This window comes from Onychostruthus taczanowskii, unplaced genomic scaffold, assembly GCF_017590055.1.
Source record: "Onychostruthus taczanowskii isolate IOZ18803 unplaced genomic scaffold, ASM1759005v1 scaffold148, whole genome shotgun sequence".
Lineage (NCBI taxonomy): Eukaryota > Metazoa > Chordata > Aves > Passeriformes > Passeridae > Onychostruthus > Onychostruthus taczanowskii.
In genome coordinates, this window is record NW_024498663.1 from 320236 (window position 1) to 340099 (window position 19864).

General features: G+C 37.1%; 1 protein-coding gene across 3 annotated transcripts in view; it reads left to right on the forward strand.

Moving 5' to 3' along the window:
• KCNN2 (potassium calcium-activated channel subfamily N member 2) overlaps positions 1–15624 on the forward strand; it is a 69753-nt gene extending 54129 nt beyond the window's left edge. For all 3 annotated transcript variants that reach the window (XM_041398432.1, XM_041398433.1, XM_041398434.1), the window contains 4 exons: positions 2394–2504; positions 4995–5122; positions 9609–9678; positions 11524–15624. In XM_041398432.1, the coding sequence (XP_041254366.1) occupies positions 2394–2504; positions 4995–5122; positions 9609–9678; positions 11524–11811 (597 nt within the window). In that variant the 3' untranslated portion in view covers positions 11812–15624. The remainder of the gene's footprint in view (positions 1–2393; positions 2505–4994; positions 5123–9608; positions 9679–11523) is intronic.
• The last annotated feature ends 4240 nt before the right edge of the window (positions 15625–19864 follow it).

The following is a 19864-nucleotide window of genomic DNA, read 5'->3' on the forward strand; positions in this document are numbered from 1 at the left end:
TGCCGTCACAACAAGCTGTTCTGGAGATGAGGAAGACAGCAGTGCATATACACCATAGAGGTGGTTGTCACAGCTCACCAGTGACAGTATTGTGACACCGCAGGCAGTATATTATATGTGAGACATAAAACTCCTACTTTTGACAGCATTTGGCCCTTACAGCTGCTGTGCCATATTGAAAATGGCTTAATCACAAAGGCTGCAATGATTTTGCTTCAAAGCAAGCTCTTTTGTCTGCCACCTTCCTCTACCCTTTTTGAGGGGGATTGGGAAAGAGCCATCTATTATTTCTATCCCTCAGTAAATTGGCTTAAATAGGTGGTTTTTAAACCACCCCCCAGTGGGGTCTGTATTGATAAGCTCATTTCCATTCTAGCTTTCTTGCTGTGAGCAGGCAGAGCTCTGGTTATGTCATTAAATCAACATCTGGCCCTAATTTTCCTGACATACTGAACCAAAAGATCTCTGCTTTTATCTTCATTTCCTTGCTATTATATGGGGTAATTTATTAATCTAATTGCCTACAGAAAAGTCTTCTGCATATTAGGATTTCCCTCAACAGGAAGAAGACCTAGAGAGCACTGTCTTTTTTCTGGGGAGGTAGGATGTGTTAGATCATCTTCTGCCTTGTCCTCTTCTCAGTGGAGGCTCAGTGGGCTCCTGAAGTGCTTAGCCTTAAGCTGTGTGGGCTGTATTCTTTCTTTTTAATTGTTAATGGGGTCTAGAGAAGGAAAATAACTTTGAGCACTATTTTGACTCATGGAGAGAGCAAAACTTTAAGTGAATTCCCATGAACTTCCATTGTCACAAGACTGGATAACAGAGAGGTAGAGAAAAACAAAGACTTAGTACTGAGGACAGGAAATAAGCAGGAAATGTAGCAAAATTATGAGGGGCTCATTTGAAGGAATGCTTTTGAGGATGGCAGATGAACACTAATTGGAGAAAATGAGAGGAAGATTGGATGGATTTTTTGAACAATCTACCAGGGAAATGGAGAAATTATTAATTCAAGGCTTTCACAGAATTCATTGTATGCCTCAGTAAGTACACAGAGAGACAAGAACCAGCTTTTTTTAAGTACTCCCTGTGTAAAAAGGGTTTCCAATGAGTTAATTTATTTTGCAGTCTCTATGTTTTTATTAATGGATTTTGTATTTTGAAAGCTAAATTCTGAGATTTCTTCTGGATTTTCTGGAGAGGGTAAAGCAGTTACAGATGTGGAGGATAGAGAATAAATTTATGGGAGAAATACAGAATGAGTAGAAGAAAGCTCTGTGAATCAAAACGTGCTAAGCTTCAATGAGAAACAATGAGAGATTGCTTTATATTGAAGAGTAACTGGCACAAGTGAATAACAGCTAGATTGGAATGAACCTGCAAGTTAAATGTAGCCTTGCATATTTAATGAGATATTTATACCTTTCAAAAAAAGAAGCTGTAAAAATTTGTTTATTAAAACAAAATATTAAAGCAGCAGAATTTATAAATTCTGTAAAGGTAATGATAATTCTACATGTATAAAATTGACACTGCTTATTACCTGGCTCATTTTAGCCTCCTTTCCTTTTCATCTGCCCCATAAAGAAGCATTTGTATTTGTGATGCTGATAAAGCCACTGTCATTCCAAAGAGACAGGCACCTTCTGGAATTTGCCTGTTGTGCACACTCATGTCCGTGTGTATACATGCATCTGCACACATATACACAGCATGAATTAGAAAATTGGTATTTTCCCCATCCAAGATTTGAAGATATGGTCCTGTGTATGTGTTGTATTTTATATGGTAATAAGATAAGCAGAAATAATATAGGAAAAGATCACTGAAGGACTCAGAACAACAGGAAAATATACTAAAGTGAGTAAATACTAATTTTACTATTATTTTTAGGCCCTGCAGAAAATCCTAAGAAACTTTTCTTGTGTGTGTGTGTGTGTGTGTGTGTGTGTGTGTGTGTGTGTGTGTGCTAAATACTAAACTAATCTTATTTCCTCTTTAACAGTTGTTACAACCTTGAGAAAATTTTAAGAACAGGGTACTCTGTTACTGGGTTAAAAAAGTTGGTGTTATCATTCCTTTTGTTTATGCATTAGAAATGGGATATGCTCAAATGTTGAACCCCTGCAGGGAAAAAATAAACCAAAAAAACCACAACAGAACTTTCAAGTGATGCTGCTCACTAATTATTTTGGTGCCTTAATAGTTTATTAGCCTGTAAATACTGACTTGTCATAATACTCTGAAATGAAACAGCTGTAGTAAGTTCACTGTATTTACCTGGGATTAATCACCTGATGTCTGCCATATTTCTACAGGAAAGGAGAAACTTCCTGTAAAAACTCTGCAAAATGCAGTAGTAACATCTTGGGGGTTTGTTTTATTGTTTTCAGGGTGCTGGGTGCACTGCACTGGTGGTAGCTGTGGTGGCAAGGAAGTTAGAACTTACCAAAGCTGAAAAACATGTGCATAATTTCATGATGGACACCCAGCTAACTAAAAGAGTAAGTCACACTTTATATTCACAACTGAAAAGGAATACTGTGTATTAATTTCTTTCTGCATTTGTTTTTAAGTAGTCTCCTGCATGGTATCCTTGCTGAATTTTATCATGAGTATTATTTTGAAAGATTAGAAATTGGATGCCTTGAGTTTTTCTTTAAATTGAGGGGATCTGCAAGTTGTCAGCAAATTTTAAGGATTTATATAGAATATTGTATAGAGGTGCCTTGTAACTGGAAGGTATTTGGTGTTAACTAGTTAATTAGCAGTTAAGTGCTGTGAAACCAGAGTATTGTATTAAACCAAAAGCTTTTGCATGGCATATGAAAATATATCTATTTGTATCTAAAACAGGTAAAATGACAGATAAAAGCAAAAATTTCAGCTAGCAGAGATGTTCTTAAGAAAACAACATATGTTTTCATATGTTGACAACATATGAACAATAACAGTGAAGCAGTCTTTCCAACTGCTTTTTGTACGCAACACATAGTTTATTTAGTGGCACACAGTACTGAAGCACCCTGAAAGATACTCATATATATTATTTTTAGAAGAGACCATTTTTCACAAAATAGGCATCATTGGTATTGATGGAAATATTTTAAATGAAAGAAAATGCAGCAAACAAGGCAATACAAATCCTTTGCTGAAATAAAACTGGTCAGTGTTGAGGGAACAAGAAAATGAGTAGTAGCTGTACAGCCCACTCAACTTGTCCAGTCTCCATTATTGAGAAGAGCTAATGTGAAGACAAAGGTGCTTATAATCACAGCTCAGCAGAGCTCAGCAGTTTCTCCTTCGTGGTGGGTGCAGAGGGATGTCAGTGCCTGAGATGGAGAGTTTAGTTGTGCTCCAGGCGAGGAGGAGGAGGATGGCCGCCCCAGCACAGCTCCATGCAGCACTGCAGCGCTGCACTGCTGCGGGTTTGTGCTGCAGAGGGCCCTGTCCTGTTCCCACGTGCTGAGCTTCTCAGAGCACTGCTCTTGGCTGTGCTGGCTCTCATTTCTGTGCTGCTCACCACTAACAATGTGTATCTCCTCTAAGGAGTCACAGCAGGGAAAGACTAAGGATGAGTGGGAAGGCAGTTCCTATATAGGTGTAGAGGGTGTCTGACAAGGTGTCTCTCTGCGCTTGTTGATTTACATTTCTATTGCAGTCAGTTAAGGTGTTGTTGATACTAGACCACAGAAAATAATTTGTCCTTCCATAACACAGTTACTTTTCTAGGGTTATCTGACAGCTGAACCCAAAATGTGTCTCAGAGATTGGCCAGATTTTGAGTCTAGTCTTTATTTATGCCTTTTGAAGTTTATTTTATTCATCTATTCTTCATATAAATCTCAATGTTAATCTAATACTTTATTCAAGTGGTGCTTTCAGAGCTTTAAGCTTGTGGAACTCAAAGCATATGAAAAGTGAGCCAAGCAAAGAAATCCAAGATGCACATCAGATCACAAATCATGCAGATGCTGGGATCTTTCCTCACAGCCTGATGATAGTCATACCTTTTGGAAGTGCAAGGACTACTTAGGGATTGTGAGGAGTTCTTTAAACCATGGTTGTGCTTTCAGTGAAGACAGGACAGGGTTCTTCAACACTTAGAGGTGCAAGGTAGGGGAGCCTGTTCTGGGCCAAGCTATTGCATGACATTCCTGCAATGTCTTAGCCATTGACTTAGCTCTGACACTGCAGTTACTGGCATGATGTAAAGCTAGAGGGAGAGAAAATAAAGGCAAATAATTGGGACAATTTTTCTTTCCAAGTAACCCAGTCATTCAACCATTAATCAACATTGCATTCAAATTATTTGTATGTTTTTAAGCATTCTTGAAAATTTTGGAGGGCCTAAAAAGAGATCTGTAGGTACACTTAACACTTTATGGAAAGCCAAATTAAAAAAAAAAAAAAAAAGTCAAAGCACTTTTTAAATAGAACTCTGCCCACATTAATTGGCAACATATTTTTTCATCTTATTGGAGATTGTTAAAAAAGAAAGAAGTACAAAAAGCAAATGCCGCCCAAAAAAAAAAAAAAAAAAAAAAGGGACCAAGTGCACAAACAGCTCTGGAAGTTTAAAAGACTGTTAAATTTCTAAAAGAATTAAGTGTTAACCATAGAACATGAAAGAAAGATATGTTATGGTCCTATTGAATACACTTAATTAACATACAGATAATGCATTAGTATTTCCTCACTGCAATTTATATTGCTGTAAACACCAAACAGTTCCAACTCTTTGAAGAGGGAAAATTATTCCTGGGTGCAAAAATATTTGATCTGAACACCACATCTTTATAAAAAGGAAACTGCTCAGCAGTCCCCTTAATCCAGTTGTTGCTTTCTTCCCTCAGTGCTGCAGCTTCTTGAGGTACCCATTTCCCACAATTAAGACAGCATTTCAAAAGCTTTAGGAAGAGTTAATAAGAGAAAAGTAAAAACATAACATAAGACTACTTTTGTCAGCCTGGTGTTTTTCTTTTATTAAACAGGTGAAAAATGCAGCGGCCAATGTACTCAGGGAAACATGGTTAATTTATAAAAACACAAAGCTGGTTAAAAAAATAGACCATGCAAAAGTAAGGAAACATCAACGCAAATTCTTGCAAGCTATTCATCAGTAAGTACTATTTTGCTTTCTTTTTCCTCCCAAGGTGTTTTCTCTGTTAGTTTCCTTCTCTCTCAGTCACTTTTAGTCCTGTCCTGCCCCCTCCCTCCTCTCCCCCCACCATTCCTTTCCCTTCATAGATGATTGTTCTGGAAGTTGATTTTCTTTCAGAGTAAGTCAAAGATAATTTGCTGTATTATCTGTTTACAATAAAATAAAAAGGTACACTGGCAGTTTATGTCCATATAAATGGTCAATATTTTTTAGAAGTTTCCCATGCTTCTTGAATTATCTAAGACTTTTTTTGTTCTATGCCACTGAGACTATCCTTTGTTTTTATGCATTTTCTTCCAGGTAGAAAGATGTGAGCTACAATAGACAGAAGAAAATTTTTAAAAAAACATTTTCTTTGTAGTAGATGTTTTAATATTTTGAAATCAGAATGATGTGATAGAAGAGAATACGTATGTAGTGTTTAATGAAAAGAATATTCATCAAGTATGATTTCATGGCCACCAGCATTTAGTTGTTTCTCTCCACTGTATATTCTCAGTGCTTAAGATCAGATGTTGGTATGCCAGCTATAACCCCTGCTATCTGTTCTAGAAAATGGGAGTGTATTCCAATAGTTGAGACCATTGAGCACCTCTGGCATTATTCAAATGAGTTCTTCCCCACTACTTGAGAGTCTGAAAACAAGCCTGAGACCTAAAACTGGTAGTAGGGTTAAGCTGTGCCATGGTATTGCCAAACTACAAGGATTTGTCTAACATTGACTGTATATATTTGTCAGAAAGCACATCCAAATGAGCAGAATTGCACAGTGGTTACTATTACTGAACTACATGAGAGGGGAAAAAAACTCAGAGTTTTGCCCTCAAGAACCAGAATTCTTTTGAGGAATGATCAGGGTCTGTTTGTTCGATTTGTTATCCCGATTCACCCTGAGGCAGTCATTTGTACAGCCTGTGAAGATAGTTCCCATGAGTTACATGGAAAAAATAGATACATTTGATTTCAAACTGATGGTTTCATAATTTTGAGTGTAGGTCTGTGCCTGAGACAACCAGTGAAGAGATGTGAGGGAAGTGTCCATGATGAAAAGAACATCTATGTAGCATCCTACAGGAAAGACAGGAAGGAAAGGCCCAGTTTGCTAATTTCCTATTAGTAAATTTAGACCAAAAATCATTCTCTCTTTCATAGCAATGTTTCAAAGTACTAGGTAGCTAAGCTTAAGCTATGAATTACTCTGTAATTCTTGATTACTGTATTACATTTAGCAAACTTGCAGGTTTAAATGTTACTGTGTCATTGTGGAGATACTTTGAGGAATAAAAAGACAACAGAAGTTGAGGCATTTTTATGTGACTATGAAAAGTACATTTTTATATAGCTGTTTGGCCATCCTGCTTAGCTTAAAGGATTGGGAGGTGGAGGGGAGTGGCAGGGGTTCTGGGGAGAGGATAGCATGTCATGTGCATCCTTGCTGGACTTGAACCTTTCATTGTAAAGGCTGTTCCCTAACATTTTAACTTACTATTTATTGTGTGTGTGTGTTTGTGTGTCTGTGTGTGTATGAGCACATATGTTCAGAAAAGAATCTAAAAAGCACAGCAGGCTCGATCTCCAGCTTTTTTTATCACTCAAGCTCAGGGAACTTTTCAGGATATAAAGTGTGTATACTGCACCTCTCTTAAAAATTAATTCATCAGGTGGAGGGAAGAGGGTGGCATCAGTAAATTTTTCCTAGGTGTGACAGCTAGATTACGCAGCTATCTCAATAATTTCTCTCTATCTTTTAGCACTTTGCACTACAGCCCCAAAACTTTTGTATTCAGGAAAAAAAAAAAAAGATGAATTTTCAATATGCTGAAGAATGTACCATGAGTGAAAATATTGCACTAGCAGTTTGCTTTTTTCCTGTAGCTGGATGGAAATGCATGCTCTAGATGGATGCAAATTTTTTGCATCTTTGCACTTTTTCTCAAGTGACTTACAGTTTTCCATCTTTTCGGATTCTTACGTTTTGTTCAGTCCCCTTCCACCTTCCAACCATTTCACTGGAGACAAAAATAAAAAGAGTGGAATTTCAGGGCTAATTTAATAATGGAAACCAGACCAGATCATGATAGCAGTCATGGTCACAGCTCTGAAATGTGTTCAGCTGTTCTGGGTGTTCTGCTTCTCATGCACATTAGATAAGATGAAGGTGAAATCATAAAAAAGGCATGTCATGTATTGTATGAATAAGAAAATCTACAAATGATAGTTAATTGGAAGGCTTGATGATATTGCAGATTCCTTCATCCTGAGTGTGAGTTAGACTCCTCCTCAGGCAGCTACTGATCAAAAGTAGCAATTCCCTAGGCCTTTCCACCTACTGAATCGAGCCCACTGTGCTCATTTGGTTGTTTTAGTATATTTTACACATTGTTTTCTTTTGTTTTGTCTTTTTTTCAACAAAATGAAAATAGAGCTCGGAAGTAAGTTGTATAAGCTGTTCCTTTCTAAACTTGCAGAATTTACCACTGTCTGCATGCAAAAAATAGAGTTTTTATTTGTGAATTTCAGTGGTCTGATTGCTGCCATGGAAATGCGATCCAGAATCATGATCTTTTTCTGTGATAAGTGAAGTTCATAAAATCGAAATTTTATTTTAATGAATTATACTAAGTCTCTTGGTTTTCTTTAAATCTGGCTGCTGCAGCTAAAGACTTGCCATATCTATACATTCTTACAGCCTGTGGTAGGTGTTCCTTTGGTTACCATGAAGAATTATCATGTTGATGTCAACTGGTACTACAATAATAATGAACTTCCTGGAATTTTGAAATTAAAATACTGATTGTCAAACAGATGAGTCAGTGAATCTTAAGAAAAGCAGAAAACACAAATTCTGCACATTATTTGAAAGAATGGTCACCAAAACACTGGGGTTTTCATTCTCCAGTGAAATAATTTCCTTTGAATAATTATTCTGTTCTGACATTGTGATGATATAATTCTGTACCTTGGAGACTCCTTCATATTTTTTGCTTTAGAAAAACTCCACCTTTTAGCCTCTGAAAACACCACTGCTACCGTCTGCATTTATGTTGTGCTCTGAAAGAAGCTTCCAGGGGAAGAAGAGCATATGGCATTCCAGTAACAAGCTCCTGGAATGCCAGTTTTATGTGATCAGTTCATTTCTACTTTAACAGAGTTATTTCCGTTTATATTTTGAAGATATTTTTAAATGGTATTTCACAACTTACTTTCTCATACCACTTAGCCTAGATATGAAAGGAAATGCTTGTCAACTAAAGAGATGAAAGAAACTTTCTGGTTTTGGAATACCTTCAAGAGGGTTTTCTTTAAACTACCTTTCTAAGACCATCACTGAGAAATGGGCAGAGAATGCATTAGCAACCCACATGTCACAAAATGCTGCCAAACTTACTTCCATTTGACAGCTAACCAAATCGTTATTTGGGTTGGCCCTTGGCACACTGGTAGACTGAACACACATTGTTTATAAATTGATACCTTGGTTTTGCAAAACTCTATTTCCTGCTCTAGAACAGCCAGAAAAGTCATTGAAAGTCCAAGTATGGATCTATTATAAGATGTTGAACAAATGAATCGTGCTTATGGGAGAAATTGCCTATTTGTGAAAATCAAATCTACAAACAACTCTTCTGGTAGTCTAAAACATGGGATTCGTACCAGAGAATTTATAAGAAGGGTCATGTATCTTGCAAAAAATGTGCATGACCAACGATAATGCAGATAGGTATGCATCAAAGTAAAAAAGTCACCCTTGCTGCTTCTTTCATAATTTATCAATGATATAGTTTAAATAGTGCTTTGAAAAAAAATGATGTAAATTTAAAATTTAATCATATTTAGATTCACAAATTATCCAAAAAAAACAAATGTATTGGCAAGCATGTTGGTTATTTAGCTGCTGGTCTGATGGAAGTTCTGTTTAAAGTAAGGAGAAACTCACTTATCACTGTATGTTCATCAGGTTCCAACACCTGCTAACCCAATCCATTTCCGACAGAACAGGGTTAATACCTGTATCTAGTCACGTAGGCATGGGAAGATTCTTGATTACTACAACAATAATGACAAAAAACTGTTGTTCTATGTTTCTTCCTATATCTACTTGTCACGATACTGAGGCTGTGAGGAATGTTTTGGCTTTCTTTCATGTAGTCTGGATAAATTGTTATCTTCTTTATTGAATTCAACTTTGACCATGGCAAATGGTATTCTCAAGGACATCACATTTCCTTGCTCTTTCCTTTTTTGCCGTGTTGAAGAAGCATGCTTCTCATTGTAGCAGGCACATGAAAGATTCTGACTCTACACAAAGTAGTCAAGGCATTGTCCATGCAGTTATTTGCTCTCGTAAGTTTTGTGCATGCTCTCTAGAGATCCTAGTATGACCTCATACAAAAAAAAAAAAAAAAAAATCTAAAAAAATCTGACTTAAAATTCCACTTTTTAGATTAAGAAGTGTAAAAATGGAACAAAGGAAACTGAATGATCAAGCCAACACTTTGGTGGACCTGGCAAAGGTTAGTAGGCAGTTACTGTTGTTTCAACACTTATACTTTCAAAATGAACAGTTTTTAAGTGAAAATGTTATACATTATATGTGCAAATGTTGTTAACAGGTGTTATATGTAGCAAATGAAAATATCTGTGTGTTTTGTGGTAGCACCTACATTTTGAAAAAGTATCCTGACGAAAGTTTGAATGTGCCATATTTATTTATTTTTTGTACATTTGAAAAAGACTTCACAATTGAGAGGCTGATCCTGAGAGCTCCTGAGCTGACTGCAGAGGTCATGGTAAATGTTGAACTGTGAGTGGGCCGTAGTGGTGTAGTGCTGTGTAGTAAGAAGAATTTGCCATATGGTGCTAGTGACTGTGCCATGACAGACCATAGTAAATAGCTTCTAGACTGGAGTTAGAAGTTCTGGATTCCTGTTCCTGCTGTCTTATGCAGCAGTAACTTTGGAGAAGTAAATTTAGATCTGCATTTATTTAAGTTTTTATAATGAATTATAGCTGCCTACTTTGCCAATATATCATAAGACTTTTAAAATCCTTTTCAAACCATTTCAGTTGAGGTAAAAGAGGCTATCCAGTTGTGAGCTGCTTGTTTATTGTTGCTAGAATTTTTAATAAATATGTAATAACTAGAAAGCTAGAGGTCTGAGCTGTTACCATGTTGGATTTCTCATTAGAACTTAATATTTAACAGTTACTGTGAGCTTAATTTGAGGCTACATTAGAAGCATAGATGGGCTCTTCTTAAGGGTTTCTTGTACACCTCTTCATTTACCTCAGAATCCTCCTCAATTTCAAGTGCATCAAAGCAAAGATTAAACTCTTCAATGTTCGTTCCCCTCTTGCTTTACAGAACCACGTGACAACTTTAGGTGAAAATGCAATTCAGTCTAATGCTTCTGGCAACTAATAAGGACTTTTAATATACTATTTTGTTTAGACTACTTCACTTTCAAGGGTTATGCTAGCATCCTGGAGCAGGAGGCAGAGCAATAGGTTATAACCCACCTGATACTGAAGTGGTTTACACTTCAGGCAGCCATTCAATTATTTTTTCTTTCCTTTGGATCGTTCATAAATTTCAACTGATTTTTATACTGAATTGCACCCAGTTTTGACTCCAGTTTAAATAATCTGAAGCATCAATCTATAAGAGCCAGACAGTCACCCTTTACGTTTTAATTAAGTCTCTATGAAACAACACATTTCAGATTACACATTTTTACTGACCATTGTGTCATTTTAAAGTACACTCTATGTATTTGTTGCATTCCAGCAGTGTTTTGTAGAGGCCAGACAGATTGGAGAGTGGAAAAGTAGAAAAGCATACAACTGAGTTTTTACTCTTTGCACTACTTTACAAAACAATCCACTCAACTCCTCTTACTGCCAATTCAAGAAAATCTGCCAAATTTAAGTAGCACGACAATGAACAACATTTGTGCTCTGCTTAGAAGAATGAAGGTATTTAAAACCAGAATCAACAACAGTTAAGGATGAAACACATCAGTGGAGCCTTCCGACCCCTGGTGGCTGACACTGACTGTTCAAAAGGCTTAGCCTGGTACACGCCCAAGCATCTGAATTTCCAAAAAAGGGTCTGGGTCTGGTCTTTAATTGATTTCAATTTCGTCTAAAGTGCTACTAAAAGCCATTATGTTTCTGCTCAAGAAATCTAGTAGAAAGTTTAGTCTACTGTAATTTAATCTGCTGGGAAAATTATTTCACAAAATTAGGTGTTGTTATAATACTTATATCCTGTTTCACAAACCCTTGTAGAGTTGTGCTACTTGTTAGAATATTTGTGAGGTCTCTCTAAAGCTTTACTTACATCCTTCTACTTTCAGACTCAAAACATCATGTATGACATGATTTCTGACTTAAATGAAAGAAGTGAAGATTTTGAGAAGAGAATTGTTACTCTGGAAACTAAACTGGAAACTTTAATTGGTAGCATTCAAGCTCTTCCTGGACTGATTAGCCAGACAATCAGCCAGCAACAGAGGGAATTCCTCGAGGCTCAGATACAAAATTACGATAAGCATGTTGCCTACAGTGCTGAACGATCACGATCTTTGTCAAGAAGAAGGAGATCATCCTCCACAGCACCACCAACTTCATCAGAGAGTAGCTAGAAGAGAATAAGTTAACCGCAAAATAAAGACTTTTTGCCATCATATGGTCAATATTTTAGCTTTTATTGTAAAGCCCTATGGTTCTAGCCAGCGTTATCTGGGTTCTGATGTCAGAATCCTGGAAACCTGAACACATTTTAGGCCAAAATGAGTGAAAACTCTTCTTTTTCCCCGCCCCTTCCAAGATGCACAGTGAATGCACCTAGTATTGCTATATTAGATTGTTCTTCCTGTAATTTCACTTTTTTTTTCATGCACTTCAAACTAGCTTTACTACTACAATACATAATCTAATATGATAAAAGTGTTAATTTCTGCACATAATTACTTGATTACTTTGACCTAACAACCAAAAAAATGTTCACAATCAAAAGACCTAATTATGAACTTTTAAGAAATTAAATCAAAGCTTAATAATTATTTCTAAGTATGAAAGCTAACTGTCTAAACTTTGCTTGCAGTGGAGGGGGAAAAAATATTATTAATGTAACAGTGTGCTGTATCTTTATAGTCATTTTAAAAGGTCATGAACAGCTTTGATTTCTGAAGTGATTAATTAAAAATATAGTTTATCCTAGAAAATAAGTCTCAGAGTAAGCTATGGGTTTTTTAAATATGGTTAGGGCTCTTATTTAACATGCATTGGTACCTACACACACACACACATAGATAATATATAAATACATATGTATTTATGTATATAAAATTATTTATGCAATGCCCATAGCAATGATCTTTTAAACTGACTATTCATAAAGCTACTGGCATGCAAAAAGCACAGGCAAAGTCCTGTTTACTTATTTCAGAGTCTCATAACAATGCCAGGTACGTTTGTCCAGATCAAAAGCACTTTCACCCAGAAGTCTCCTAATAATGCTATTTGGGTTTTGAAAGTGTTAGGTTGCTACTTTCTCCACTCCTTTCTTTGTGTTTCTGGAGTGAATGACTGACACACAGACTTACAGTACACACGGTTGTGTGATGGCAGCACAGTGTTCTGTATATGTTATGTTTGGGCAATCCCCATGGTTCCTGCTATGCAATCAAGCTTAGCAAAACACTTCTAGCAATATTTCCAAAATCTCCTGTAAAAAGCCAGCTGTAGACTGGAGTTACAACAGAAGGGTATCTATAGTACTTTATTTTCATGCATAAAAACAAGGTCTCTGACTTTATTAAAGAAAAAATAAAAAATAAAAAAAAAACACAACAAAAAACAAGTCACAAAGCATAGTCACCAGTAGGCACTGGTGAAGAACTTTTGACTGACATTTCTCCTGGTTTATGCTCCAGAATAGCAAAACTAGGTAAGTTTAAATGCTCAGTACATGCAACTTGCGTTAACAATTCCTAGTTATAAACAGGAAACTATTTGACTTTATGAGACACTTTTTAGTACTTGCTATTTATGAAATGTGCCAGTCCAGTCTGCCTCTCCCCCAGTTTACAGCCAAGGGTGACATCTGTAGCTAAACAAGTAGACGTGGCTGACTGTTTCTATGTGTGCCTAGAGGTAACCAGCTTGCTCGTTGAAGGAAGTGAGGGAATGCACATTTCTCCATGAAACACTGTGACTTCTGGTCAGCAAGGACAGGCAGGCAAAAGTAATGCAGGAAGTCAGGGCAGAGCCTGTCTGGGCAAGACAGAAGAGCTTTCCAGCAACCAGAATTCCCCAAACCAAATACATAATCTGAAAAAGAGCAGACACTTTAGGCCTATTCAAATTAAAGGATCTTCCTTTTCTGGTGTTACGAATGTATAAATGATGAATGTATAAGTGACATCCAGAGGTATTGCATGCTTATTAAAAGGTCAAGAATTTCTCCAACTTTTTAAGTCCTTGAGAAAGATGATGACTTCAGTATTTTTCCCCCTAGAGCAGGACAGTTGCATGCCTTTGGCGTGCCTTATTTACAGACTGGTATTTTGTGACTGGAAATAACCAGCAGTATGCATAGTATTTGCAGTTCTGCTTTTGTTTTTATGGAGATCATTTTCAAAGGAAAAGATGGATATTATATAGTCCTAATACTTTTCTAGTGCGGTCCTTAACTAGATGACATTGTGAGTGGTCATAAGGCCAGTAGTGATTAATAATATTGGAATTTAATAGTCAAGTTTTAGAAATCTTTTTTCTCCTTTTTTGCATTTAGTTTAGAATACTCTTCTTGACATTGAATGTGAAATACACTTTCTGTAGCTTGAATACATTCCTTTTTCTCCTGTCAGCTTGAACTAGCTCTTTCATTGTTTACATCTTTTTAATATATGTATAACACTCATTTTTTGCACAACTGGGTTTTTAAAGAACTGTAGCTCCACTTAGAAAATTTTTGTCAATCTGTCAATTTTAATTAAGATCCAGCTACAAGTATTGAGCTGTCTATTTCTGTTGTGAAAGAGCAGCTTTCAATTTTTGACCTCTCCATTTCTTTTACTCACTAGGACTCAAAAGCCTGAACCTAATATTATTGCCACAGCTTTATGCAATGGTGAAATTCATCAGGATTATTTCCATCAGTCACATTCTGTAACAACCTGCCAAATTATTTTGGATTCTTTTCTTTCTTTTTAAAGCAAAAAACAAATGATGTCACCATGTTATACTCCAGTTCTACATCTTAATTTACCTTCAAGATCACTACAGATATTTTATCTGCATTTTCAGCACGTGTGACTTTTTTCTTGTAATATCTGATTTCAGCACTAAGGTGCTGCATGGGGATACACTACATGAAAGGACTGATATAAACTTTTATTCAGGAGAGCACAAAGCACTCTTGGTTTGATTTTCTTACTCTTGACACTAAACTCCTTTTAGTCTTCCCTTGTCTGACTTTTGTAGTACCACAAATTCCATTACTGAATTTTTAGTTCCAAAGCTTTAGCTCTATCATTGTAAACATATGTAATCACCAAAAGGAAAACATATCATTATGACAGATCGTGGAAACTGTATATTTAAATGTAGACTTTTCTTGTAAAGATTGTTTACAAATGACAAGGAGTCTTTCTCAAAGCATAAGGCATATTTACCATATTACAATTGTAAAGCTTCATGCACCTCTTGCCTTAGTTTCACCAGTAGGAAAATTCTGCTTTCAGTTGCTATTAAACTCCTTTTCACTACATTCCAGACACTGATTCCATTTATAAGTTTCTTGGGAGTCTTGTTGCTAGTCTGCTTTTTTAAAGACACCGAGCAAAGATACCTTGCTCGGAAGGATGAAATGTAAGATCACAAATAGACTGTTCACTATGCTTAAAATTAAATGCATTCATTTAAATAGCACTTTTTACTTAAATTTACATTTTTTGCGGAAGCAGAATAATACATTCATATGTTTTATGCTTGCAAATGCTCTGCAATTTTTGATTCTGTAAATCATTATGTATTTTAAGCCTGCATATCTTTCCAGACAGACTTGTGCAACTCAGCTTTTCTTTACCTCCTGCTGCTCCATAAGGATGTATCTTATATGAAAAGAGATTTGCTGTCTAGAAGTTTGGCATACAGCTTAGGAGCTCTAAATGCCTTCTGGAGGTTCATACCTTGTGAGCTATTTCAAGACTATGGCTCCCCAGACTGAGTTTGGAATCACTGTCATCATTAGAGCAAGCATAAGTGATAAGTATACTGTTTTACAAATTGTAAGACTCTTTCCATGTCAGATCATATGTAAACATTCAAGCTGATATGCCACACATTAAGAGCATATCTAAGCATAAAAGAATAAAAGGTGTTCAATGTGTCTAAAATTCAGAATAAAATCTGTAACCCTTATCAATACAAAAAATTAAATTGTTTGTAAACTCTTTTCCCGTAACTGTTATGAAAAATTCTTACTAAGCTTTAGCCACAGAAGGTTTTCTGATTAATAAGTGTGTTCTCTCCATCTGTCAAACTTTGTGTTCATATCCATTCTTTTTTTTTTTTAAATCAAAGTCCTTAAAGTCTTTTTGTCCTTTTATTAGTAATTATTCAGGGGAGACAAATAATTTAAAGGGGTGACAAGCAATGAAATAGAGGGGAAGCTAGGATGGAGCTAACCTTATGTATATCATTTTCAGAATTCCACCTCTGCATCAGCATATCTAAATGCTCAGGTAGAAATGGACACAAATTTTAGCCAGCACTCCTGGCTACCCAGGTCCAAGCCAGCCCTAGCCTGGGAAGAGCACTGCCATATCTGAAAAGTTCTGAGGTGGAGCTTACACGCACTCAAAGCTAACCATTTGTGTGTGTGGAAATTAATGCCCACAGAACCTTTTATGTGCATAATAAAATTAACCTACAGATGTCAATTAGGGCTTACAAATGTGGTCCTATATCTGTTGGCACAAATTCGGAGAAAATTAAGCTATAATGTGTATATTTTTATTCTGAACCATTAAAGGGGTATCTGTAAGATTTATCTCTCTCCATGACTGAGAGAATAAAGAAAAGCAGATGCTTAGAAGATGCTTCACAGTCAGGTGTGCATAGTGTTAGCTCTGACTTGCCTGAGTACCTCACTGCACATCAGCTTTGGACCAGAAGCCGCACAGTTTTATTCGCTCCAGAAAGAACAGGTTTCTTTCACTGTAGAGTGAGTTAGCACAGCAGTGAGCAAATAAGTCCCGTCTCTCAAGAGCAGCCTGGAGTGCAAAATGATAATAATAAATAGGAGAGGATTATTGTGATATTTTATGCAACTCTGCTCAAGACTTACATGTTAGCACAGCATCAAGCCCAATGCAGACACTTGGTTCCCTGCCAAGAATTGCTTGCAGCTGGACAGTACAGCACATGGTTGGAGCAGGTGGCAGTGTGGTCTGGACTAGGGTATGTGACATCCTAAAATGGAGCCAGTTACCAGAATTAGCATCACCATACTGTCATATATTAGACTTTGTTACAGTGATATAGCTGAAGATCTATTAGATAAATAAATTTCAGGCCTTGATGTGAAGAAGTGTCCCCTGCAGAGGATTGCAAAGTTTTTCTGCACACTGAAGGATATGCAACACCTTGTCAGTGAAAGGAAAAACATAAGCCACAGTCTTGAACCTGTTGCGAACTAGCATGGCAAGTAACAAAATTAGATGGAGATCTGAAACTTTGTGCTGACTTCCCTTTCATTCAGTTTCACTTAAATCCATTAGTATCTTCAAATATTTAGGAGAACCTATACTGTTTTCAATTATACATGAAGTGAGCTACAAGCTTTTAGTTAGATTAAAAGGTTCTCCTTTAAGACTATGCCAATTCTGACCTACTGTTCCCTTTCTAACCTGAATTTCAAAGTACCTTGAGTCTAAAGAGAACATGCATATTCTCCTATGTGGATTACAGCAAAGTAGGTCTCTGAACAAAAAACCATCTTTAGTCCAGATAAATGACCAAACATCATATAGCGCCAGGAATAATAATGGAGTTAAAATGTTCAATTCAGAGCTTAGAAAAGGTTTAAGTGAAGCCTCACTCCAGATATGAAGTTCATGGAGATCAATGAAATGTAAGAGACTGTGCAATTATATTTTCTGACAATGAATTATAGGGACGCATTATATGTATTTAATACCAACTTATCACCTTATATGGAGAAGTTGTCCAAATGTGAGTAATATGAAGAAGACTGATCATCACACAGAAATAAAGCAGGATTTTTTTTTTTTTAATAAAGAACTCCAAACTCTAAAGGAAATGTGGAGATCTGAAAGAGATTGTGCTAGACTATTCTCTTAAAACGCCCCTAGCCTCCATAGGCTAGTATAAATTGCAAGAGCTGAGATCTCAAGTGGTTTCAAACAAAAATTAAACAAAAAATGTATCTCAGGAATAGTTTGGGATTTACAAAACATCACTGTGTTTGTGCTCAGTACCACAAATACGCACAAAATGAAATGTGGCAGATCAGTTTTCCTGATGGAGGAGTTAGAATGATAATCACATGAACATGACATGCATGTATGTAGGAGAATGCGAAATCTATCTTAGAACCACTCTTTAATTTAACCCACAGTTTCAAATAGTATGGCAGCCTAGGTAGTATAATAGTAACAATTAGAGCTCCAATTTATTTTTTTTTTCTAACACTTACCACAAATGAATGCATTTTGGGTAAGAGACCTCTTAAGGGTGCATGCCACCCCCTCTGTTGTTGCAGCACACCCTCAGCCTTGTGCTCTGTGCTTATTCCTCCTGCAGCTGCTGAGCACTGAGAGCTGTGGTTGCCTCTGTCAGCATTCCTGGTACAAAGCTGCCCAGACTGATCTGAAAGGAGGTGGCCCTGGGGCACTTGAGAGGCCACTGGCCCAGTGCCTGTTGCTGGAGAGAGCAGATAGCAGCGCCCAACCTGGACGTGGCCATGGCCCCTCAGCGGGGCAGCAGTATGTAACCTCTGCTCTTCCTCCCACACCACCGTATCACTACAGTCTTCTGCTTCTCAAATGGTCTAATAGGCTGAAAAATGCTTTTCTTATCACATTTGAAAGTGATAAGATGCCACTTCTTATGACAGACTGTGCTACCACTGTGAAGAAAGCACAGGGTCTGCTTCTCCACTGTGGGCAAGGACAGTGTTGTGCCACTCAGCAGGACTTTGTATGACAAGGACCTGCTCTCAAGATAGAAACCAACAACACTCCACCAGCTTCAGTTATCAGGATTCAAGGGCAATAAACATTAGAAAAGTGTTTTGGCTTGGCAATGTGATTTGGAATCTTGGCTTCTCAGTAGTTAAAATTAAATCTACTTTTAAAAAAGCCCACACACATAAAAATAAAAAAAACACAAACAACAACAAAAACAAAAACCAACCAACCAAACAAACAAACAAAAAACAACCAAAAAAACCCCACAAAAACCAGAGAGAGATAAAATGGCAGAAGAAGAGACGTTAATTAGCCCTGTCTGTGTTGGCTGGAGTTCAGTCTCACTTGTGCTGCATGATTATGAGACTAAAGACTTGTAGGTTGACTCCTAACCACACAAGTTCAGAAAACAGTCCCAAGGCTGTAATGTGCTAGCAAACCACCTAGTTTCACTGGCTTTCTTTGAAACAGAGCTTTCAGACAGTATGGCTAGTATTGGTGGATCAAACACATCACAATTCTGGTGATTTCAACATGCTTGAAAGCACTTCTTGCCACAGAGCTCAGTACCCTTGCACTGACTTGAGACTGCTCAGCTGACACTGGTGCCCAGCCAGTTCCACAGACCTGACAGAAAATATCTCTGCCCACTGAATTCACCTGGTCAGCTGTACTGTAACACCTTCCACTAAGCTCAGGACATCACCCCCAGTCAGGTCTGCAGGTCTGCAGAGAAGAAGCTCTTTCATGATTTCCCAAGCTACTTTGGAAAATAATGGAAGAACAGCTGGAGAAGTTTCTTTCCTTTCCGACTTTTTAGTTGCAATCTACACACAGAGGAAGCTGTTCAGTTATCAAAAGCACAGTGGTAGGAATTTAGGTCATATTTTTTTCAGTTATCAGGTGCACAAAAATGAACACAAAAATTGAACATAAGAAATAGATTGCTTTTCCAGAGCTTATATATTCAGGGTTATATTTCCTGCCTTTCCACCCTGTTTTATCCAACCTTTAATATGCATTTAGTAATTCAGCTGTACTTACATTCAATTTGAAGCAATTACTGTAATACAGCAGCATGAATATATATGCATTTCCAGAATTGCAGATACTCTTTTCAGTTGCAGGGAAACAGAAGAGAGATGGGCAAAAAAGCAGGTAGGCTTTTCAAATAATTTTTGCAATAAATTTCAGAGAGGCAAAAATAGGACAGAGAGGGTTTGATCCTCAGCCTCTCTATTAGTGGGCTGTGGATACATCTGGGTTTTCCCTTGAAGGCCGTGCCCACATCTGCCATGGAGAGGAAATAGACCATATCTGCAGACAATGCAAGAGTGTGGTGTCTGGTAGCATGATGGCATCTCTTTGTTGCCTACATTTCACTCATGTGAACGTCAGCTTCCCCAGCTTTCTGCTCAAAGATCTGCAGCTGTAGTATACAATATTCATAAATGACTACACCAAAAAAAAAAAAAAA